The following is a 24,813-nucleotide window of genomic DNA, read 5'->3' as shown; positions in this document are numbered from 1 at the left end:
TTGGATTAAAATTTCCATCATCCAGGAACAAAAACCATGGGAGTTACAGTTAAAAAAAAAATGAAAGTGTTTGTTGGGGAAGGTTGATCGATGTGACCACAGCATCAACCCACTAAAAGGAAGTGATATTCATTACTGAAGTTGTTTGAAGTTGTAATTGTGTCTGAGTCTTTAAAAGTACCCTATTTTCTGCCTATCTGAATGAAAGTCTTTTCCATGTTATTTTTATTTTTTAGACCCTTATAGAAATATTTCAAAATATTAGAATGACGAACATTGCTGATCTCATTGCTGGCCTGCTGACCATTTTTGTTTGCATGGTAGTCAAAGAAATAAACGATCGATTCAAACACAAGATTCCTGTTCCTATTCCAATAGAAGTGATTGTGGTAAGTCAATGGTTTTTAAAAATTCAAAGGATTGAACTGGCAAAAGAACAAGTATTAGCCTTCTATCTATATATACACTATTATTATTATTTTATTTCAGACAATAATAGCGACTGGCATTTCATATGGAGCTGATCTAGAAAAGAAATACAATGCAGGCATTGTTAAAAGCATCCCTAGTGGGTGAGTGCAGACTGTCTATATTTTTAATTAAAGGCAACAGGCGAGTATGATCATATTTTTGAATATAAACATATTGTTTGACTGCGGCCAGAGAGAAGCAGAGCAGCAGGCCTAGTGGAACATCCCACTTTGCCAGCCAGTATGAAAGACATAGGATGGTTTTGCTGATTTTTCAGCTTGATGGATCATTGTATTGTACCCCTCCCCTACTCCCAGAAATGAAAGCAACTGGGCAAAATTAGCAATGCTAGTTCTAGGCTGATGTAAATGACAAGTCTGGATCAGTCAAACATCAACACACCAGGGGAGCTAGGACCCAATAGATCCAAAGGTTACTTATATACACATCTGCCACATACCCAGAAGAACCTGTTTGGGATCTTACATCAGCTACTAAAAGTAACAGCAGAACTGGTAGTAGCTTACTAACAACTGTGAGTTCAACAATTGAGGGAAAACAAAAAACAGATGAATTTATTCCATGTTTTTGCCTACATATAGATACATCACATAGGTTAAATGGTATATGTTATTAACTCTCAAGGAGAAATTTGGGTGAGAGACAGATACAGTAAGGAATGATATACAAATCACTAAGACATGTGGGGTGGGAATACTGCACAAGAGTTATGTGCCATTAGATGTATGAATATAACATTCTACAATATATGTAAATATTGTGTAGACCAGTGGTTCTTAACGTGGGCGATAATGCTCCCCAGGGGGCGATTTCATTTTTCAGGGGGGCGGTAGAATGCAAAGGGGCGGCGTGGGGGCGCTGGAGCAGAAGGGGGGCAGTAGGGGGGTGCTGGAGAAGCCAAACCTGTGAAGATGGCTGCAGCCTTTTTACAGTGTGCATGAATATATATTTCCCCCCAATTTTAATTTAGTTTCAGACTTTTTGTCTTGAAATTTTTAGTTCCTGCATTTGTTTTTATGCCCTTTTTATATTTCTTTTTGCGTCTTAAAATTCACTTGCAACTAAATCATTAAATGTTACTTTCTGGGGGGCATTTCATTTTCTTGGAATTTAATTTTGTTTTCAGGGGTCATTGGATTTAAGTGTCTTAAATAAACAAACAAACAAACAAACAAACAAACAAACAAACAAACAAATAAATAAATAAAAGATATTATCACCGCGGGGGGGGGCGATGATAACTTCCTCAATGGCTCAAGGGGGCATTTCTTTCAAAAAGGTTAAGAACCACTGGTGTAGACAATACAGCAAATAGGCAGGCCAGACAGATGAAATTCTACTGCATCTACTACACATTTGAGCAGTCAAGCATAGCCTTAATGGTGTTTCATGCTACAGGCAGAGGCGGGAAATGTTTATTTTTTTAAAAAAAAATTAATTCCAAGTAGCCCAGAAATGTTCCAGAGAATTTTTATATATATAATGAAACACAACAATCATTTGTAACCAAAGCTTATACACTATATATATATAAAAGTTCCAAGCTCTGGTTACAAATGATTGTTGTGTTTCATTATGTCTCACTAAATAAAAGTAACAAATAAGCCTACAAGAAAATGTAGTCTGCGTGTTACAGGGAGAAAGGTTGCTGGAGTACATTTTCCTCTATACTGTAAAGTGTCAAAGTGCTTTAACTGAAAATAATTTGTTCAAAATATCTAGTGTGTGTAGAAAGCACAGATCTATACATGTAGAAAGCACAGATCTGTATACACACATATATGTGTAAATACATATTGTTCTTTGTTTTAAAGATTTTTGCCTCCTGCACCTCCAGATGTCAGCATGTTTGGAGATATGATAGCATCGGCCTTTTCCATTGCTATTGTTGCTTATGCAATAGCCGTCTCAGTAGGCAAAGTGTACGCAACCAAATATGACTATGCTATTGATGGAAATCAGGTATGTGAGATCAGAGTTTCTGATACACAATGAAGTGTAAGTTTCATGTCTATTGAGAGAAGCCTACATTATATTAATTTTCACCTACCATAGGAATGCTGACGTCCGGAGATACACAGTTGATATAGTGGTGGCCTGAGGAGTTAATGCAGTTATATGTTTCAATAGAGTCAATAAACTGTTTTGATGTAAAGGGAGAATTAGATGCATGGCCAGTCTGTCCTGAGCCTTTCCCCAGTTATGTCCTATATTTAGTATAACTTGCTTTGTTTTGGTTTAAAAATGTTTTATTTACATCAGCTTTCTTATCCTCTAGGAGTTTATTGCCTTTGGGATCAGCAATATATTTTCAGGAGCTTTTTCATGTTTTGCTGCTACTACTGCTCTGTCTCGCACTGCAGTTCAAGAAAGCACCGGTGGAAAAACCCAGGTAAGTCACTCAGCTCCAGAATCAGCAGATCATTCTAATGTGCTGCCATTCTCTAAAATTCCTTTATCACTTGTCCTGTTGGTGCGATTTTTAAACAGATCATTGACTCCTTTGATCTCAATTTCTTAATTATCTGGCATAAATTGAAAGGAATGAGGAGCTTACGAAAAGAAAGGACTTCCCCAGCTATGCAGTATTACAAAGCATGCAAGAAAAATTGCATTATTTGAAGGAGTAACTTATATCTTTCACCTTTTTGATATTAGAATTTTAAAATAACATGTTATGGATTAAGCACTAGTGGGATTTCTTTCTGAGTAAACATACAAGGAATTGAAAATGTTCAGTCTCGCACTGCTATTGTTACAACAGCAGTCAGTTACGGTTCATATGTAACTATTCTGCTGATGAAGTCCAGTAGGCATAGCTGTTTCACTCATCAGTGGTGGCTTTTACTTTAGTCTGTGACAACCTTTTGCTTATGGTATACAAGTTGCCTAAGGCTGCAGTACTACAGTATATGGATTCACTTCAGTGAATGATAGGAGGTCTACAAATTTAAAATGTGTATTTTTTGAAAGAAACCATTGTCACTAGCATGTATTTATGTGTGTGTCAGAGAGAAAAACACGATCTCCCATAATTCAAAATCTAACCAAGACATCTTGGTGAAAATCAAAATGACCCTCACCCCCAGTGCTTTCACTAACATGGTGAATAAAGAATGCTCTCCTGGGGAAGCCTAAGTTAAGTGAATGATAGCTGGCATTTCCTATTCACTTAATTAAAGCTTTCACAGGAGGTGGATATTCTAATGGAAGTGCCCATCTGTCTATTATTTTGCTCCTCTTAATGCAACTCAGAATCCGCTATCTGCATTGTCATAGAGCATCATGGCATAGTTATAGTTTACTGCAGGAGACATTTTGTATTTGAATGAAGTAATGGAGGTTCAAGACACCTATCTTTTGTTGGCTAAAATCCTGTTGCTTAGCATGGGAAGGCACAGTAGAGAAGGCCCATGGAATCGATAGGGATTTAATGAGTCAACTCTGTTGTAAAGTCCATTGATTCAAGTGACCTTATGCTTGTTGTTCAGCCAATGTATAGTATTAATTTCAAATACAGTATTTCCATGTGTTTTGTTATTGTTAAAATTAATGGCTGAAGGCCTGTTCACAAGACTGCCCCTGCAAAAGGCTGATTATGTCATTAGTATGGGATTATTTTCATAAATTAAACACTTCCTGTTTCTATCCCATGGCTCCCACAGCTCCCACATAATATAACTGATTGTTTTGAAACTGTGTGAGCCATAAGGCAGAAGTAGGCATAGTGGTGTGAACAGGATGTTAGCACACCATCAAAGTCTATAGCTGTTGATTGCTGACTGCTGACTTGAAATCTAACATGACCACATCACTGAATAAACCCCCTTCCCGTGTCTGCCTCACCTCTGCCATCACATCCTGGCAAAATATGCATACAAGGAGGATTTAAGACCACCCTTCACCCACTTCCAATTCTCCCTACCTACCGGATGAAATTGTTTCCAACCGGTTATTGGTTTTTGCCAAGACACAGCATAATCCCAACAGTTTTGTTGTGCCTCTGCATACTCCTTGCGGCTTTTTGATTGGCCTAGAAAGGCATAATCAAGATAATGAATTTAAAATTCCTTCTGGAATAACACAGCTATCACTGCTTTCATTTTTGTCTTCATATTAAAATATAATTGACAAAACAACAATAACAGTATTGCAACCAGAAAGCACATTACTGTTTTTTTTAAACCTATACATCCTTAAATGGTTTGAGGACAAGTTACAGTATCTGAAAACTCCTGCCATATAGGTCTGTTTGGAATCTAACACCATTCTAATAGGCACTTTATTATTTTATTGTTTATTTAATTAAAATATTTTACCCTGCCTTTTCCTTATAAAAAGAAACAATATTAAAAGCTAAAAACAATACTTTATTCGAATATAGAAGAATTAACCAAACATCATGTTAAGATTTTTAGATAAAGACATTACTAAAACAGATTAAAATGCAACAACAATACAAAGAAACCCATTTTTAGAAACCTCTCCTAGACTGCCAGTCACTAAGGGAAAACACTAAGGGATCTTTCTCTTCAGAGAAAGACCTTTGCCTGCTTGCAGAAGGACAGCAATCCTGGGGCCAGACTGGCCTCCTATGGAAAGGAATTCCAGAATCTGGGAGCAGCTAAGAGAAGATTTTCTTCTGTGTCTCCACCAAACACACCCAGGGGGATATTAAGACAGAGAAAAAGACCTCCCCTGAAGATCTTAGGTTGGTACGTGTATGAGGACCTTTTTTGTAGCAGCACCCAACTGTGGAATACTGTCCTATGGAGGTCAACTGCCTCCATCCCTCTGTGTTATGACAAGCAGTTGAAACTATATTATTTTTGTTAGCCGTTTTCTGACAACCACCTGCCACCTGTTTTGTTGCAAAATCAACACAGACCTAGATATGTAATAAAGACATTTTGTGATACTGTCACCTGTTTAGCTGCATACTATATATCCAAATTCCACCCACTTCCATCCATCCATCCATCCATTGGGCAAAAATGTGACAGCAAAATTACAGATGGCTGCTGGTAAGGCACTTTTTGTTTTAGCCAGTCTAAGATATTTAGACAAAAATGTCCACTGCTATGCTGGTAAAGTATTTTGGCAGTCAGAAGGTTGGTCCTCTCTGAGAGGTACACAAGATGTGTATATTAATTTATCTAATTTTATTTAACTTCTATTCTTGAGTTTTCCAATTCTGGGGGTTACTGGAACATTTAAATCTTTCTTTGGACACAGGCATTTTATTTTACACCAGAATACACCAAAACTTTCACTGAAGTCAAAAAATATCCCACAAAACATATAGTGCAATTTATTTTAACCTAATGCATGTTTCTGGGTTCTTTTACCTATAACTCTTTTATCCCTTCTAAGCAGAACAGTAATCTATAAGTAATTTAATAATAGAAAGATGGATAATTAAAAATGCATGCCCAAACCATGCACATTTTAAAAAAAACACTATGCTACTTAGCATTTGCTTTTGTTCTGAGTTGGTCTTTATACTGCTTTAAAGCCAAAATTCCTATTAAAAATTACAGGTTTCTAAGCAGAATATCACCATAAATATGTCAGAAAGTCAATGTTCTTGATGATGAACGCATTTTCTTTGCAGATTGCTGGCATAATTTCAGCTGCAATTGTACTGATTGCAATTGTCGCTTTGGGAAAACTTCTGGAACCTTTGCAAAAGGTATTACATTACTATATTTCCTGCTACAATACCAACAAGCAACATCAGGTGCACAAATGTAATAATATTATTTTAATTTTCTGCCTGATAAACAAAATCTTTCTTTTTTTCTTCTTTTTCCTCCTGCTCCTCTGACACATCAAGACTGACATATAAATTATGTGTATTGTGGATATCTTCCTTGAGCAACATGGCTAATGTGCCTTTTCTCTCATTGCAGTCTGTATTGGCAGCTGTAGTCATTGCCAACTTGAAAGGGATGTTCATGCAAGTGTGTGATGTCCCCGCTTTATGGAGGCAAAGCAAGGCAGATGCTGTGAGTTCTTTAACTTTTTATTCAGAAATGATCGTCAGCCATACTTTAAGTTACAATCTATCCTGTTGAACCCTCTGCTTTTCATTTTGTTTAATAAATAACAGATGACTGAGAGTTTCAGGGGAAAAAAGCAATGTGCTGCATTGAGCAAATGCAGAAGTCCACAGAGGTCATTAGTTATAACAGCAGGTTTCAATCCACTGAAGATAACAAAGCAGAAGTTTCGAAACAACTCCATATTTATTTATTTATTATTTATTTATTTATTGGACTTATATACCGCCCCATAGCGCTACAAGCACTCTCTGGGCGGTTTACAATTTTTAATTATACAGGCTACACATTGCCCCCCCAGCAAGCTGGGTGCTCATTTTACCGACCTCGGAAGGATGGAAGGCTGAGTCAACCTTGAGCCGGCTACCTGGGATTTGAACCCCAGGTCGTGAGCACAGTTTTAGCATATGGCTGTATTATGCCATACATAAACTAATGCAATTATTCTGACTTTTCTTAAAGTTTCCATTCAGTATTCCTAGTTCTCACTGTGTTGGGAAACTATAATATGAGCTGTCATTCTTTTGTTCAGGGACAAAATCCAAGGGCTGTATGTGCCCTCCCATGGACTTTGGGTGGTTACTATTTTTGTGATTCTCCACTCCAAAATGTTTTCTTTAACAAAAATATTAATAATTATAATAATTCCAAAAAAACCCACAAGGGGACTTTTAAAGCTGACTTTTAAAAAAATTGTCAGGGGCCAGGGGCTGCTGAAGGCTGTATGCAGCCCAGGAGATGCATGTCGCCCACCTCTGCTTTAGGTGGAGAAGTAATATAGTGATCATTTGTCAAGGAAAAAGAAAAATATTATTGAATTGAATATAGAAAGCTTGTATGTTAGGAGGGAGGGTAAACTAGAATCCTTTCTCTTAAAATGCAAGTTTTCTATGTGGACATATTTTCATTTTATTTTTTATTTTAACTTTTCACATGAAAGACCAGGACCCTTTTCATATATGCACAGTTGTGGTCCAGACTTTCACATGACTAACGGTGGCAGTCCCCCAAGCCTCTCTCCTTCTCCTGCCTCTTTCTGGGCAGGGCCATCCTGAAAACAAAGAGGAAGCAAAAGCATGAGGAAAAGTCACCACCAAAGTGTGAAAGTAGGATGTTACAAATGAAAGTTAACTGTAATAGTAACCTGTAATGTGTTATTTTTGGGAGTAAGAAGAAGATAATATGACTATTTTTGTGAAGTAGCTTAACGTCTATGATCATAAACATCACACTGTAATTAAGTAATGTTTATGCATTACTTCTAAGATGTTGGTTTGTTGGAGTCATTTGGGAGTTTTTCAATTTTGAAAGTATATTTTATTATTTTGTTACCATTTCAAATAAAATTATAGTATAAAACTTATTAATGATGATTTACCATTATGTTACTTTTAAAATAAGTAATATGTAGCACAATATTTTAAAAAATAACCATGTCCAAGTCTGATTAACACCAATAGAAGAAATGGAAACAGCACTGATGCCACAGCAAAAGAAGAGCAGTAGCACAAAGGAGTACTAGGGTTTCAGTGCCTGTACATTCCTTGTCCTGTCATGCCTATAAAAGCCACTTTAATTATATGTAGAGTGGCAATATAAAGTGGTTCAAGTCAAGTCCAAATTTACTACTTTAGCAAGGACCAGGTTGTACCTTGCAATGTACTCTACAGGATCTATCCTTTTCTTGTAATTTATTTTCCAGATGATTTGGGTTTTCACCTGTATAGCATCTATCATTTTGGGACTGGATTTGGGGTTACTGGCTGGTCTGGTGTTTGCACTGCTGACTGTTGTACTGAGAGTTCAATTGTAAGTATGATATAAACAAGGCGGTTTCTGTGGTTTTACATAGAAGTAAAATTACCAATTACTGTTTTATATTTTCAACCATGCCAATTGGTAGATGGGTATGTTGAGCAAGGTGTTTAGGTTAGCAAGTTCAAAAGCATTTATCTCTTTTATTGAGTTTGAGGCTGAAAAGCTCTGCTTTTAAATGTTTGCGCTTTCTTTGGCTCGCTCTCTGTCATGGACATGCATGCAGATACTTCCATTTATTTGCATGTAGAAAATCTGTCTGTCAGGGAAAGACATCCTTCTTTATCCTGGTTGATTGCAAAGAAAGACAATGTGTTGGACTCAAATAATAAGGAACCCATAATAATGATCATTTGTAGAACCAAATCAATAAGTTGCCAACTATTGCAAAGCAAATCAGTTAGCTCCATCTGTTCTTGTTATCCAGTTCAGAGATTAAGTGATTTATAGCATTTCAGTGAATACTGTTTTGCAACTGTTCTGCATTAATTTAGCATTTTGATATATCCTGTGATCAATTACTTATTTAATTTTTATTTATTTATTGACAGTCCTTCCTGGGGAAGCCTTGGTGGTGTTCCTGGCACAGACTTATATAAGAACATCAAAACATACAAAAATGTAAGACTCTCATTCACACACAGATACTGTACAAGTACTTTTTTGATTACAGTTTTCCTCCAGTTAGTTGAAGTGCAGTGCAAGATAAAATATTGCATTGCAGAAATTGATTCCTCAGTTGTTTTACAATGGGCAGAGTGGGAAAAAGGAGATACTCTGGCCAGGACAGAGTTCACTGCAGAATGAAGTATTTCTTGCCACAATTTATGGTGTAATATGTAGTTCCCAATGGCATAACACATAAGGGAAGCTATAATTCATTAACTCCTATGAACATCTGCTATCTTACTTAAATGAATTATTTTGATCTTGCAATAAATTGGTAATTCTTAAGCATATAATGGAAATGGGACACTGGGAAGGGCAAGCTGCCAGGAAGGGATAATGTGGCAATGATCTGCAAGTCCAATAGGGTGGCCAAAAAGGATCAAAATGAAAGGCATTTAGCAGTCCACCACAGATAGAATGGCAGAATCCTTACAATTCATACCTATTTCAGCTCAATATTATTTTTACAATAGATTGTTGAACCAGAAGGCGTGAAGATTCTCAAGTTTTCAAGTCCTATTTTTTATGCTAACATTGATGGTTTGAGAAGCAGCCTCAAATCTACTGTAAGTAAATCATAACATTTCTGAATACTTTCTGTTTACATTGGTCACAGTCCACAACAGGGCACAATCCTCAGGAACATAAGTTTTTAAAAAATTCAAGACTACACATGTCTACTTCTGGGTACTGCCTGGATAGGAGGCTTCTCGGAAATTCCATGTACATGTTTTGGGATTTCCTGACTGAAGGAGGGTGGGGGGGGGAGAATATAAATATAAAAAAATGAACAGCAATGCACTTAAGTTCATTGATTTCAATGGATTGCACCAGTGTGACTTTTCCTTGCAGAATACCTGAAAAATACATAATTGAGTATTGTTCAAATCTGTTTTCTGCAGGTAGGATTTGACGCCATGAAGGTTTATAACAAGAGGCTTAAAGCTCTGAGAAAGATACAAAAGCTGATCAAGAAAGGAAAATTAAGAGCAACAAAAGTAAAGTATCAGTCTTCCATCTCCATTCAGTGGTTCAAATACTTGCAGCCCGTTTCATGAGGAATACTCTTTTTACCTCAGTGCACAATAATGAGTCTGCATTTCTGTTTTGCTTTGAAATGAAATAGGTAGAAATAGTCTGCCAATGTTTACAGCAGGTAGCAGAAAACCAAAATGAAAAGTGGCAGGTCAGAGGTTTGTACATAACAGGAAAACATTCTATGGCTAAAGTAATCTCTACAAGTAGTTCTTTTCATTGCACCTAAAGTATATGTACTGCTGGTGTGAGAAGACTGTCCTACCCTGTGACAAAGAGATCTTCTGACTGTGGGTGTACAGCACTTTCTGTGGAAGGAGCTCAGAGAAGATAGACCAGGAAAGGTCTTAACAAGCGCTGGAGAACAGAAAGTGCTAAAGGGAGAGAAGGCAGAAGGTTTGGAGCAACAAGTTGACATTCCATTATAGCAAGATCTCAGAGCTCTGAATGCAAAAATTCACTTGTTACCAAGCTGGAAACAGATGTTCAAGGAAATTCATTTTTTCTACTCCTAATTATGCACATGTGCAGATGTCTGCATGTGCAGTCAGACCGACAAATGAAGCCTGTGTTTACATGTCAATGTGCTGATGCCCACCATATCCCCTGATTTAATTCTCCTTGCTCCTTTCTCTATATCCCTCTCTACTGCTGTCCTAGAAAGCCCGAGTGCTATAATGGCAAAGGAGACAGATCTCAAAGCTGCAGGTTGAAGGGCAGATACTTCTACTAGAGCAGCAGGGTTTATAGACAGGATTGTATTCTTCTCCTTTCACTCACATCATGGTGGAGACTAGAAGAAAGTGTTCTATTTGTTTTCCTTGGAATCTCCACATTTATTTTAGATTATGTCAATCTACAAAATTTCTTCTGGATATAGAATCTGACATTTGTTCTTGGCAACAGTCATTTCTTTTCTTACAGCGTGGAGTATACTGAATATACACACCTCTTACATATGCAATTTTCTACATTAGATTTCAACAACTGGCAAAATAAGAGCATGCTGAATCACATCACGTGTACAAAAATATGAAAAGCTGGATTTTCCCATTATTTTATTAAAATGTTTTATCATTAGCGAAAATCAGTTTTCATTCCTTTGTTAATAAGTATTGCATTGAATATAGTATCTATATATTTTGTTTAGAACGGCATCATCAGTGATTCTGGTACAACGAACGAAGCTTTTGAACCAGATGAGGACCCAGAAGATCCTGTAGATCTTGACATTCCAACCAAAGAAGTAGAAATCCAGGTGGACTGGAATTTAGAACTCCCAGTCAAAGTCAATGTCCCCAAAGTACCTATCCATAGTCTTATTTTTGATTTTGGAGCTGTATCTTTTGTGGATGTAGTCGCAGTGAGAGTAATGAAAACGGTGAGATTATTTGCTTGTCTTTCTGAGTAGAATAATTCTTGCCATTAGCTTTTATGGAAGTTGCTAGATCTTTCTGCAATTCAAGTACAAAGAAAGTAAATTGCCAGGAGGCAACTGAGATAGAGGTGTTTTTCATCATGTATACTTTTCAAATAATGTTATAAATATGTACATATTATAGTTTTTAACTTAAATCAGTTTGATTTTAATTTTTTTGTATGCCACTTGAGTCTCCACTAGAGTAGAAAAGTGGGTCCAGGATATGATTATCTTCATTGTTTATATTTAGACCACAGCATTAATCTAACAGAATCCTACTGTATCTAGTTTTAAACAGTGCATCTTAAATTTAATTCTGAAAACAAGCTATTCTATTAAAGATATTCCCACCTTTTTATTTTTCAGATTGTCAAAGAATTTGAGAGGATTGATGTGAAAGTATATATTGCATCCCATCTAGGTAAGTAGAAATTCACTAACAAGTAACTGTACAGTGTAATTTGACTGGTAGTGCTGCTAGTGGTCACTTATCAAATAGCAAGCCTGAGAAAGTCTTCCCCAAGGACCATAGAAATGCCACCAATTGCCGTAAATACTGGATTAGATGGAGCAAGGGCTGGAGATACAGGATAAGGCAGGCTCATATAGAAGAAACAGAAGTCTGTAGGGTTTTATTGTTTGGTACAAGATTAGTGAATATTTCACAAACATTGGCTGAAATCCTCTTGGTGCAGTTCTACCCATGCAAGGCTTATGGCACCATCAACTGCAGCCTTTTACTGTTAATTAAGTTTCCAATCCTTCAACCACTACTTCCAAGGTTTTGAGGTTTCCTAGCATATGGAGTTGATTTAAATTAAACTGATTTAAATTACAATTTAAATTTTAAATGAAAATCTGATTTTAATTTTAAGTGATTTAAATTGATTTTTTAAAAAACCATTGATTTTTATCCAATCTGCTTTCTATTTCAATCTGCTTTCATCCCAAGAAAGTCTTTGGCGGTTTACAAGTTAATTATGTAGGTTACACATTGCCCCCCCCCCCCAGCGAGCTGGGTACTCATTTTACCGACCTCAGAAGGATAGAAGGCTGAATCAACCTTGAGCCGCTACCTGGGATTTGAACCCCAGGTCGTGAGCACAGTTTTGGCTGCAGTACAGCGGTTTAACCACTGCACCACGAGGCTCTGAAGCCTATCCATCTCATATATGGTCCTCTTTTCCTGCTGCCTTTCCCCTTCCTGGCATTATTGTTTTTTTTCCCCTGCCTTCTCATGATGTGCCCAAAGTAGGGAAGTTTCAGTTTCAACATTTTTGCCTCTAGAGATAGTTCAGGCTTGACATGAACTAGGACCTACTTGTCTTTTTCGCTGTCCTTCAGCACCACATATCACCAGCAGCTTTGGTGATATCTCCTTCCATATTAGGTCTCACACACTCAACAATGAATCAGCTTGAACAGGATTAACTGAAACTTGGGTTAGGGACAAAAGAAATAACTACTTTCCAATAATGTCAAGGTTCCCAAATCCAAAACATTAGTCCTATATTCTCTTCTTCTCCAATCCCTGGTTCCTTTCATGGGGGTAGCCAACATTTCTCATGGAGACTCAGTTCCCTTCACCTAGCCCAGGGGTTTCCAAACTACAGCTTGTGTTGTCATTTTGTCCAGCCCGTTGCCTTCAGCCTGTGTGCGCACATGTGCAGGGTGGGCATGTGTGTATGTGGGGTTTCCTGTGAGTGCGCGAAGGAAGCTGTGTGTGTGAGCATGCACATACCTGTGTGTGCGCGCACACATTCCTGTTCCTTTGGTCCTCAAAAACTTTGAAAATACTGTATCCAGTGTGGCCATCACTGTAAAAAGTTTGGAGACCCCTGACCTAGCCTTCATGCTGTTCAATTATGCCAGTTTGGAACTCAAGGCTTCCATCTCTTAAGGGTGCTTTTCTGAGGGCGGGGTGGTATGACTGCACTCTTGACCCTTTTTCTTTCTCATTACTTGCCCTCACTTCTTCACATATTAGTAGTCGTGCCTTCTCCTTCTTTGCCACATCTAGGTGTGGATGGAGTTGAGATGTCTTCCTTCCTCCAGTACTTCCTCCCAGTACACGGGTCATTTGGGTGGCTTATACTCATATCTCTGGATTTCTCCTTGTGGAACTGGTCCCAAACCCCTCACCCCCTCTTTATAGATCTGGTCCCAGTCACCCTGAACCTTCTCTTCTGGGGGACTCTTGTTCAATCACTCCTCCTGGGTATCTCAACAGTCTTCTTCACTGGGAGCTCTCCCTTTTCCTCTTGTAGCCTTAGCAACCTTGGTCTGTTTCCCCTTCTGGGACTAAAGGGGCAACTTTTCTTCTTTCTTCTTTAAGCAACCTTTATTGGCATAAAACAGTTAAAACATACAATCCAAAAATAAATTAAAATAGTGGGGGAAGTTTGGTTAGTTTTTTTGAAGTTTGGAGAGTGAGCACTTTAGCAAGAAACTCAGCTACTGGGGTCGTAGTTTCCAGAGAAAAGTCGTGGAGGAGGAAGCCTGTCAGAAGCTGGGGGGGACCAGAGAAGCCCGAGATGATTGGTCCTAGAATTCGGTCTCGGAGATCTCTAAACTTGGGGCAGTGACACAGGATATGCGAAACTGTATCGGGTTCTAATCTGCAAAGGTTACAAGTTCTTTTTTCGAAGGGTACTCGGGCATATCGCCCCTTGAGGACCTCGGAGGGGAAAATATTCAGCCGCGCTAGCATAAAAGAACTTTTCTTTCTAACAGCTGTTCAAAAGCCAAGGTGGAGCTTCCCTCCTCTCTGGGTACAGGATTATCTTTTTCTTCCTCTGTTACACAGCAACATTTCCCCTGTTTTCTCTAGGGAACTCGCTTCCCTCTCTGGCTTAAGTGATACTGTCCTTCCCTGGGTCAGAAAGTCCTGCTCCTGAAGGGGGCTGGTTGCCTTCCCTTTCCTTGATAGCTACCTCCCTCACTCCCCTTCTCACCAAATTCTCTAATCCTCTGGAAGCAAAGCCTACTATAACTTCCATCCCCTAGGGGTAGACTAGTTCCCGCTGTTCCTTATGGCAGTTGTCTCCAACTTTGGGCCTCCAGATGTTCTTGGAATTCAACTCCCAGAAATCCTGGCTAGCAGAGGTGGTGGTGACGGCTTCTGGGAGTTGTAGCCCAAGAATGTCTGGAGGCCCAAGCTTGGGGACCACTGCCCTATGGGACCATCTCCTGGCTCCCAAGAATGACATCACCACTGTAGCTTCTGTATGAATCCCAGCATCTTGGGAGGGGCTGGATGCCAAAGCCACAGATCCCTGTAAATTTTCGGCAACCACCTCATGTAGTAACTGTATTGCAAGCTTCAGATTCCTATTCAGGGAGCAACAGCACACCATAATCTTCTGTAAGAGCTATCATGTACATTTGGAACCAATTGTTATAGTGTGATTGGTCATTTATTTTTCAATTCCTTTTGAAGTTATGTACATATATTTTTGTTGAAAACAGTAAACTGTTCATTTATTTATTTATGGCTAATTCCAACATGGTGCTTATGGTTAAAGTAAGATTTTCTTCCCCTCAGTCTTCTGTGACATTAAAAACCTGTGTCTGAAAGCTGGGAAACCCCATGAAATAGATTTTAGGGTATATGGAATGGGACCACAGGAGAGAGATTGACTAGCATCCACTGAAGCACTGCACTGGATGCAGATTAAATATGTTTCTTAGTTGCCTTCAAAACATATGAATAGTTTTCCAGATATAGTGATGCTTTAGTGTATAGGAATGTATTTTTATATATTAATTAAATCATTGCTTTACCATAACTTTTATTTTCAGACAACATTATCAAAACACTTGAACAGTGTGGTTTTTTTGATGATAATATTCAAAAAGACATGCTCTTCCTGACTGTCCATGATGCTGTACTCCATATACAGAATCAGATCATGTATAGAGACATCCAGGATCCTATATTTGAAAAGGTAGAAACCAAACATAGTTTTGTCTTCTTCATTTACCTATGTTGACTTGGTGGGAGCGTAATATCTCTCAGAGGAGTTTAGTCATGGAATATGCCTTTCTGAAAATGGCAATGCAATCTTAAATCAATGTATTTGGACTCAGAATCTTTTGGAACAGCACAGAATCTGGCCTGGTTCTCTGTATTAGGAAGAGAGAATTGGCAAAAATTCAATCCCGATTTGCACAATGCAATTGCTTTTTCACTTAGTTAAGGCATTTTGGATCCAAGCTATTGTATTTAAACCTCTTTTTATAGAAAAGACATAAACCTCAAACCAAATAGAAACAAGCTATTTAAGAAAGAACATACTGTTTAAAAACACCCAGTACCTATCTTTACAGAATTAAACATACAGTATTTGCTTAATAGCACAGAAACAGCAACATTATGGTACCCTTATTACACAGTCATAACAATTCTTAACCATTCTGTCTAGATTTCACTGATGCAGGAATCAAAGGAACCACTTGAATTAATAGAAACAAACCAGAATGAAGAGCTTGATGTTCAGGAAGAGGTATGGTTTAATTTAGTATGAAACTTCTGCATTATAAATCCAGTTTTTTTACATAAAGTAAGAAAATATAGGTTTTGCTTAGCAAACAGACTACAATATCTCATATTGCTTTTCAGCCCTAAAATTATATGCTTTCTCATTCCACAAACTTTTGTTACTACAATAGTTTGGTGTGGGGGAAATTGCTTCTGTCTAATGGTGCTTAAAACAGCCAATTTTTCTGTGGCCCACTGGCTGATTCTTCTAACTGATCTTCCAAAAAATTTTATGCTTCTTTTTAATGTGTGCTTTATTAAAGCAATACAGGAGGTTGTGTGCTATGTTAAAGCAATACAGAATTTATCCATATATTAGATGCTTAAAGAGTTTTAACAGGGGTACCCAAGGAAAAAAATACAGTACCTTTACCAAACTTTTTAGCATTCTTTGAAGAAAATAATGGTAGTTAATCCACATACGTTTCTTCCTCTGAGCATACCCATTCAATTTTGGAATACTCTATGTTATATAACTCTCTCCTGGGATAAAGCACATTTACTCAATGCAACTGAGAAGGCAGAAGATGAAACACCTTGCCATGACATTTATATATTTATTTTAAGTCATAAATATATGTTTTAAATAAGCAAGTACCCTTCCAAGATCCAGAATATTTGTTTAAAGTGATGTTTGATTCTTTAATCTTACATGTATCAGTATCAGATTCATGACTTATGCAGATATAATTACAGGAATTTTGAAAAACAGATTACCATTTCAAAAATACTTTGTCCTCAATTTCCTTTAAACCTTGTCTTACTAGGCTATGCGCAAGCTCGCTTCTTGAAGGACAGCTACTGAATTCATCTTATCTATGACTTCTGTGACAAGTATAAAACAAAATTCAAGGAATTCCATCATTGTGACATTTCATTTAGCACCAGAAGAAACATTTTCCTTTATGCTACAGATGGATACAACTCTAATTTCTCTCTCTGAATATTATGCTAGATTAAACTTATTTGATAAACCTAAAGAATAATTTACTGGAAAAGTGGATGGAACATTTCATCATAACTTCAACAGAGTTGGCTGGCATTGGACACAAATACAACTGAACTTATATCACAGTGTTATTGTCAGAGTTTATATTTAAATTCTATTGTTGGATTACAATTCCTGGAATTCACCACTGGCATAGTGACCCTGATTCCTCTTCTGTAATTCTAAAGAGTAACTTTTCCATGCTCTGCTTATTTCAAAGTCTATAATATGAGGGAGGGAGGAAGGATCTTAAGAAGAAAGAACTTGATATGATTTGAGAAAATGATACAAACTCTGAACTGTTCCGAAAATAATCTCTCAGGGCTACCTCCAGGTGTTAACACCACAAAGGCAACATTGCTTATAAGTAACAGAAATGCAATAATAACAGTACAATCAATCAGTGCAAATAGAATATATTGAAAAAAGCAGCAAATAATTGCTCCTTGTAATATATTAAACACCAATGATAATGTAAATGGCATGAAAAAGTGGCTGAAAATCAATAGAAAATCATGAGTAGAGTAGGCCCATTCAATTAGTTGGAATTTGGAAACTCAGCTACTCTTTAAATTTCACTAATGGGGCTACTCTAGTTACAACTTACTAATGGATTTCAGCCATTGTGTCCAAGTCTTGCAATACAACCTTAAACACTGCTAAACTAGAGCAGTGGTCCCCAACCTTGGGCCTCCAGATGTTCTTGGACTACAGCTCCCAGAAGCCTTCACCACCACTTCTGCTGGGCAGGATTTCTGGGAGTTGAAGTCCAAGAACATCTGGAGGCCCAAGGTTGAGGACCACTGCGCTAGAGGATAGGTATTTGCAATGTAATTGATTGTACTAGGAATTCATGATGCTAGGAATTAAAAATCAAGATTTAGATATTGATTTGACAATACTTTTTTAAAAGTATGAACAACTAGTTATTATAACTGGAAAGACAAAACAGAAACAAGTAACCAAAGTATTCTAGGAGCATAACCCCACATAGCATTTGTGTCAACTCTGTGGGTTTCAGCACCATAAACTCAGAGTTCTTAGATACCTATTATTTATGTACATGATTAAGTGTTAGTCCTACACTAAGTAGCACCTTATTATATAGGAAGAAAATCATTGAAATTGTTGAGTGTTTTACTGTTTTTGTAAATTCGTTAACGGAGTGAATTCGCACAAATAGAATGAATGGACAGGAGTGCTTTTGGTATGTTTCCAACAGCTATACAATATGCAAATTTTATAAAATAAAGATTTTTTAAAATGCAGTTTTATAAAATGTGTTATATTATTGTTTAATTTTGTTCTAAAATTTACTTTGGTAATAAAGCTGAGTATAGAAGGTTGTGGGATTTTACTGAAAGGCGCCCAACACATATCATCCATCACTAGAACATTAGAAGCAGACACCATTTGAACTGGATGTACATTATAATAACACAGGCATTTACTTGACCATGGACCTTCACATTTACCACAGGCAATCAGTTTTTCAATCTTTCACCATAATTAAGCTTGCCTGTGTATAGCAGCCTTCAATGCCAATCTATGTGCACAAAGATCAGGTTTCTTTGCTTCATGCTCTCCTGAATTCTAGTGATGAGGGTCTCACTAGGACTGAAGTATAATATAAAATGAAAAAAGTATAATAAAAAGGAAAAAAATCTGATAAAAATATGCTAAAGCTCTAGTATACAAACTAATCTGGAAGAAAGTCTCATTGAACTTAGTGGGGTTAATTCTGAGTAGACATGAATAGGACTGCAGTGTTAAACCTACTGACCAGAATCCTATTGACAATTTACATGTACATTAGAGAAAGCGTGTAAGTTGCAGTGGTGAATTACCACTAATGGATGAAATGCCAGTATTTGTGTGGCTCTCATGCAACCAGGAATGCAATCATTATCTCATTAATGAGCTACAATTTGCGACTGTAATTTCACTTACGCATGCATAAATCTTCAACTGGATTCTGGTCAGCATAAGCTAGTGATTAAGAGCTACAACAAAACACATCTGTGCATACTTCTGACAAACATATTTATTCTACCAGAAAAATGTAAAAATCAACATATATTACAATATATAATTTAGACAAATATATTTTCTCACTTGCTGCAGCAAAATATAGCCAATTTACTTAAAGCAATTCTACAATGACATTGCTTGGCACCATTTTGAAAAGGAACTTCCTTAAGTGGAAACTTATGCATACAGGATTTGATATGAAGGAAGTCATCGAATTATTTATTTAAAGCTAAATTCACAGAAAGCTTTGCTGTCTTTGTGAAAGTAACATAACAATGGGATTTTCCTATTATAATGCAAATACAGTGGTGCCTCGCTTAACGAGCGCCCCGTACAGCGATGAATTCGCATAGCGATCCCTTTTCCGGGATCGCTAATGCGAAGGCATCGTGTCGGCCCCAATGGGCGAAATTCGCATAGCGAAGATCGGTAAGCGTTTCGCTTACAGACCTTCACTTTGCGACCCGCGGATCAGCTGTTCAGTGGGTCCAAAATGGCCACAGGAACACCCGAAATGGCCGCGGGCAGCGTTTTTGCGCCCTTGGTAAGCGAGCGGGAGGGTGCGAAAACGCTGTGCGCGGCCATTTCGGGTGTTCTGGCGGCCATTTTAGACCCGCCGAACAGCTGATCCACAGTCTCGCTGTGGCCGAAATGGCCGCGCGCAGCGTTTTTGCGCCTTCCCCTCACTTACTGAGGACGCGAAAATGGCTGCCAGACCCGGAAAACATCGCTGTACGGTGAGTTTTCTGCCAATTTGGAACGCATTAAACGATGTTTAATGCGTTCCAATGGCTTTTTTTGATCCGTACAGCGATGTTTTTGCATAGCGAGGTTAATCCGGAACGGATTAACCTCGCTATGCGAGGCACCACTGTATATTTTACCTATAGTTTTTATATATATTAATGACAGATCTTTGTCTCTACATATTGTTTTAAGATTAAGAAATGGATTTATTTCTGCAATGCTTGCTTATATTTGAAAAGACAAATTGAAAACATATATATTGTAATAAATATATTGTAACATAATAATTCAGACATTTAACTTTATTTCAGCTACAGTTAAACCCCTTGTAAATTTCTATATAATATATATCTCCAACATACCTGTCATAATGTATTATTGAAGCCTTTCTGAGTTCTACCTCCTGTCCTCTGAAGATGCCAGCCACAGAGATTGGCAAAATGTTAGGAAGAAAAACCTTTGGAACATGGCCAAACAGCCCGAAAAACCTACAACAACCATACCTGTCATACGTAATAAAGATTATGCATGTCTTTTTAAAATATATATTTGAGAAATCCAGTTGGCAATATTAAAATAATCTCTTAGTTCTCCGATTGATTTTGTAACTGTTGTTTTTTAAAGAAATGTATTCTTATATTTTCCACAAAAATATACTTTTAGGATTAAAAAAACATCAAATACAAATCAGATTTCGAAACAATAATAAGAATCATGCAAGGATTTGTCAATTAATCCAGAGCAATCTAACAGATACCGAATTTTAATAATATTTTATCTATTTAATTAATATACTCCAGTACTAATTTTGGAAATTATCTTCTCTAATCACTAGTTTTTTCAATTCTCAGTTCAGACCTCATGCCACAATCCTTCATCTTACAATCTTCAAAGAGAGGCACCTCAACAGGGAGAAATGAAATGAATCCACTTCCCAGGAACATGCACTCCTATTGCTCCTCCCATGTAATTTTGTATGGCTATAAAGCAAAAGCATGCTGCTTATATACCCACCTCAAAGTGCTTCTGAGCAGTTTAGAAGTTAATTATGCAGGCTACACATTGCTCTACTCCTCCCCAGCAGCTGGGTACTCATTTTACTGACCTGGGAAAGATAGAAGGCTGAATTAACCTTGAGCCGGCTACCTGGGATTGAACCCTGGGATCTTGAGCACAGGTTTGGCTGCAGTACCTCAGTTTAACCATTCTGCAGCGAGGCTTCTCCAAAATAAACCTCCAGAGACAGCCTCACCACCATCACTCAACAGGCTGTACATGTAAGTGAAGCCTAAAGTCTTAAAATCTACAAGAAACAAAGTTCTTCTATTAGTTAACCAGCAATGAAAAATGTTTAGCAAATAAGGAAACTTCAAGCGTAAGGGCTTAGAAACAAAAGTGGTTATCCTGAAGAAGCCACTCACCAGCTGGGTCTAGAGAGAAACTAGGGCGGATAATATAAATGATTTTAAAAATCAATTCGAGTTAAATCATAATTTCAATTTTAAAAATCAATCTTTTATTTAAATTGTCAAAAAAATCCTTTGGAAATTTTTTTAAAAATACGATTTCAATCAGATCCACCCTGAGAGAAACATCATAGCAGTAACGGCTGATTGGGCTAAACGCTTAGTAACACGTTTTCATCTCTTCCCCCCCCCCCCACATACACTGTCACACGTCCAGCCATTTGCCTTTACTTTTCGTTTCCCATCTCTCAACTCCTCCTCATTGATTTACTTCTTTTAAAATCACACGCATGAGCTACTAAACCGCCCGGAGAGTGCTTGTAGTGCTATGGGGCGGTATACAAGCCCAATAAATAAATAAATAAATAAATAAATAAATAAATAAATAAATAAATAAATAAATAAATAAATAAATAAATAAATAAATAAATAAATAAAACACGGAGCGTTACAATCCAGTCAACCTCAACATTTCATACCGATATTAAAATAATAACAACAATAATAATCAGGTTGCAGTCCTCTGAAGACACGCGGGAGCAAGCCCTATGGAAACCAGAGGGTTTTGCTTCCCAGGAGAAACGCTGTGGGGTTTTCTTCCTTGAGCGCTTCGGCCAACAAAGGCAAGGGACGGCTTGGGACCTCTTGGGGCGGCTAGAACAGAAAAGGCTCCCGTGGGCCCCGTCGCACTTGTTCCCAAGGCAACGACACTACCGCTAGAACCCGCCTCCTGTAGTAACACCGGCACTCAAGCACCAACTTCCGCAAGGAACTGTAACTCCCATCATGCAACGGGAGTGGGGTGGGGTGTAGGAAATAATACTGCGACCGGACCACAGATACAAGAAATAATAGACATCCATAATATTACATTAAAAATGACTTTAAAAAGCAACCCTGCCATTTATAGGCTCAAACGTTGAGGGAAAGTGTTTCTTCATAACAAAAGTGTACTTTGTTTTTCAAGCTTACTATTGCCCGTTTAGCCACTTTCCCTCTCATCCCCGCTTCCCTACAGATGGGACTCGTCCGAAGCAACCCTGTGACCGACGCAGAGTGAGTCTACCTCCATAGAGATAGAACAATATAGATTGACACGCAGACTAGGTGTGACGGCATCATTTAAGGTTCCCCACTGGCCCTGGTTCTCTTGATTCAGAGTGGGGGCTCCTTGAGACGTCTTTAGGGTGAAAAACCTACAGCCTTCGTTCAGGAGGTTAGGGAGAAAAAACCGTCCAGTTCTAGGGAGAAGCCTCCATAAAACCTTAGCACAGTGCATCATACTTCTATTTCCAAGCGCCAGTATTTTCTCTCTATCTCTATGGTGACGCCCTCGGGCCAGGCCGGTTAGGTGGAGGAGAGAGCTACGCTGTTGGCGGCGTCGCTGACTTAGTGCGTCACGGCTGCCAGCATGGAAGGAAGGGGAGACGCCGCTGGTGTCGGAACTGCAACCGCAGCCCCTCCGGAGCCGGCAATTGGGGAGTTGCTGGGAGACGGTAAAGGAGGAGTTCGGGTGGAAAGCAAAGAGGAAGAGAGAGAGAGAGAGGGGTCGGGGCGAGGTGGGCTGTCGGCGCAGCTCTTGCACTGCTTCCTTAGAAGGAAGCTCCGCTGTGTTCAATGGGGTTAACTTCCTAGCAAGTTTTGTTTCAGGAGGACTCCGGCAGTCCCTTCAGGGTTTTCCTGCTGCCTCATTCTTGCCTCATTCCCTGCTTTGCCTGCTTGTCACGGAAGAAAATTGCTCGTTACTAAGGATTCACGGTTCTTCAAAACCCCCTGGCCTCTCAGGAGACCAATAAAGAGTCTGAGCGACAGAGGTTTTATTTCGGATTGGTTTTAGAGGCCGTGTCATTGGTGGGGTCAGAGAGAGAGACTCTGTCGTCCCCCTTGATGCTTTTCAGAAGTTACGTGTCCATTTTCTGCTCTTGATATCACTACTTGCTTTAAAGCCTGACCCCAATAAATTCCTGACCTGTTAAAAAAGTTGGTGAAGAATAATTGTGGATGGGTAGAGCTGGCGAAATACTTCCAAGCCTCAAAAAAAGAGAGCATAGTTTATTGAAGTAAACAGACTGTAACAAAAACAATCACAGAAATTGCAAAATGTGGAAATTAAATATTCAAATATCATATATAAAAATGTAGCCATTTGGTGATCCTGTACCAGGATCAATCATTTGGCTTCTCTCCCCCAATGCATCCCAAAGCAATTTAGCCGCAATTAGTGACACCAGTGCATTTCTGTATGATTAGGGGAAAACACTCTTCAGGCTTAAATTTCTGGAAGTTTTCAATCTCTGCAAAGCATTATCAGAAATAAACCTTGCTTACATATTGGGAGAGGAGGAACACAAAGAAAAAATGTTTCCTTTTCTGTTTTTTCCAGAATGTTATGCAGACTTTCTGCGGGATGACTTTGATGTAAAAGCATACACCTCACAATCTATTCATCAAGCTGTTATAGCTGAACAATTGGCAAAGCTTGCTCAAGGAATCAGTCAGCTAGATAAAGAGCTCCACTTGCAAGTAAGTGCAGTGTGTATATTATGTGGGTCTACATAAAGATTGTGACAATCGGAATTAGCATTGTATGGTCTGTTTTATAACTTGCTAAGTAAGGAACTTAACTAGTAGTTTGAGATAACTTCCAACTTGTGCTAACTTCTGGTATATTTATGGAGAATTGATTTTTCTGCTATAGCAGGTACTCAAATATACATAGTTGAGTTCATTTTAATAGGATTTCAAATAGGTAACTTGGATTTTCTTCAATATTTGGACCATAAATGGATATTAACACATGCTTGCAGTGTTAAGTGCTGATACTGAAGAAACATGATGAACATGAACAAGGAAGAAATACCATAGTTAATGAAAATTTAAGTTATAGAATTAGAGCATGTGTTACCTGTTCACATAGTATGGATATTTTTATATTTGATTTGCTTCACTCATGAAAGTAAGAATGAACACACCATTTGTTCTGCTTTAAGGGGAAAATTGTAGAACTGACTTACTATACTGGATAACTACATTCCCCCCCCCCCCCCCACAAAAATACATATATCTATTTGCTGAGTAACATTCCACAGCTTTTTCTAGCTCTCTTTAGTGTACAGAGTAGGAATCCTGATCAGGACTGAAAATCAGATAGACGACTCTTATGATTGTGAGAACAATTTACAGTACACACCTATTGTATTTACTTTTTATTATGTTCTTAAAATGCCATTTTTTCTAGCTTAAATGTTAATTATTTGAATGTAGCAACAGGGTAGCTAAGGCCTAACATAAGCTGTTTTGAGATCCTAGATAAGGAAAATATGCTTTGAGATGAAAAGCAGTGGCTGAAATCTTGCTTAGTGTAGTACAGTATATTGCACTAGATTAGGCCTATTGAATCAGTGGAGATTTGTTGAGTCAGTTCCTTTGTATGTTCAATTGATTCAAATGGGCTTACTTTAGTTGTGATTTACTATGTTAATAAAATGATTTCAGTCTTTGAATTAATAGTTCATAGTGTTTGAACTGAGTAGTAGGTGAAACTGCTT

General features: G+C 38.0%; 2 protein-coding genes and 1 long non-coding RNA gene across 9 annotated transcripts in view; 2 read left to right on the top strand and 1 right to left on the bottom strand.

The window, feature by feature from the left end:
• SLC26A4 (solute carrier family 26 member 4) overlaps positions 1–17,332 on the top strand; it is a 28,449-nt gene extending 11,117 nt beyond the window's left edge. Inside the window, exons 6-20 of the mRNA XM_073000662.2 lie at positions 237–389; positions 490–572; positions 2,307–2,454; positions 2,771–2,884; positions 6,107–6,184; positions 6,405–6,500; positions 8,257–8,363; positions 8,921–8,990; positions 9,512–9,604; positions 9,941–10,036; positions 11,224–11,454; positions 11,860–11,914; positions 15,295–15,440; positions 15,918–15,998; positions 16,801–17,332. Coding sequence (XP_072856763.2) covers positions 237–389; positions 490–572; positions 2,307–2,454; positions 2,771–2,884; positions 6,107–6,184; positions 6,405–6,500; positions 8,257–8,363; positions 8,921–8,990; positions 9,512–9,604; positions 9,941–10,036; positions 11,224–11,454; positions 11,860–11,914; positions 15,295–15,440; positions 15,918–15,998; positions 16,801–16,824 — 1,575 coding nt within the window. The 3' untranslated portion in view covers positions 16,825–17,332. The remainder of the gene's footprint in view (positions 1–236; positions 390–489; positions 573–2,306; positions 2,455–2,770; positions 2,885–6,106; positions 6,185–6,404; positions 6,501–8,256; positions 8,364–8,920; positions 8,991–9,511; positions 9,605–9,940; positions 10,037–11,223; positions 11,455–11,859; positions 11,915–15,294; positions 15,441–15,917; positions 15,999–16,800) is intronic.
• Positions 10,880–22,223, bottom strand: LOC110089797 (uncharacterized). Of its 6 annotated transcripts, none has more exons than XR_013545678.1 (5): positions 20,814–22,223; positions 20,162–20,302; positions 16,751–18,638; positions 15,477–15,618; positions 10,880–11,527 (listed from the first exon to the last, which is right to left on the bottom strand). It is a non-coding gene; the product is annotated as an uncharacterized LOC110089797 (long non-coding RNA). The 6 variants fall into 6 exon arrangements; XR_013545680.1 differs by having other exon boundaries at positions 20,162–20,904; positions 20,992–22,223; XR_013545679.1 differs by having other exon boundaries at positions 20,162–21,102; positions 21,745–22,223.
• A 376-nt stretch (positions 22,224–22,599) lies between these two features.
• The window catches only part of COG5 (component of oligomeric golgi complex 5), a 224,059-nt gene continuing 221,845 nt past the window's right edge, over positions 22,600–24,813 (top strand). The window contains exons 1-2 of one of the 2 annotated variants that reach the window (XM_020813076.3): positions 22,600–22,761; positions 23,649–23,788. In XM_020813076.3, the coding sequence (XP_020668735.3) occupies positions 22,677–22,761; positions 23,649–23,788 (225 nt within the window). In that variant the 5' untranslated portion in view covers positions 22,600–22,676. Of the gene's footprint in view, positions 22,825–23,648; positions 23,789–24,813 lie in introns of both variants that reach the window. The other variant, XM_078394349.1, reaches the window with a different exon arrangement.

The sequence above is a fragment of the Pogona vitticeps genome, chromosome 5 (assembly GCF_051106095.1).
Source record: "Pogona vitticeps strain Pit_001003342236 chromosome 5, PviZW2.1, whole genome shotgun sequence".
Lineage (NCBI taxonomy): Eukaryota > Metazoa > Chordata > Lepidosauria > Squamata > Agamidae > Pogona > Pogona vitticeps.
The sequence above is the reverse complement of the archived record's forward strand: the minus strand, read 5'-3'. Positions and strand labels throughout refer to the sequence as shown.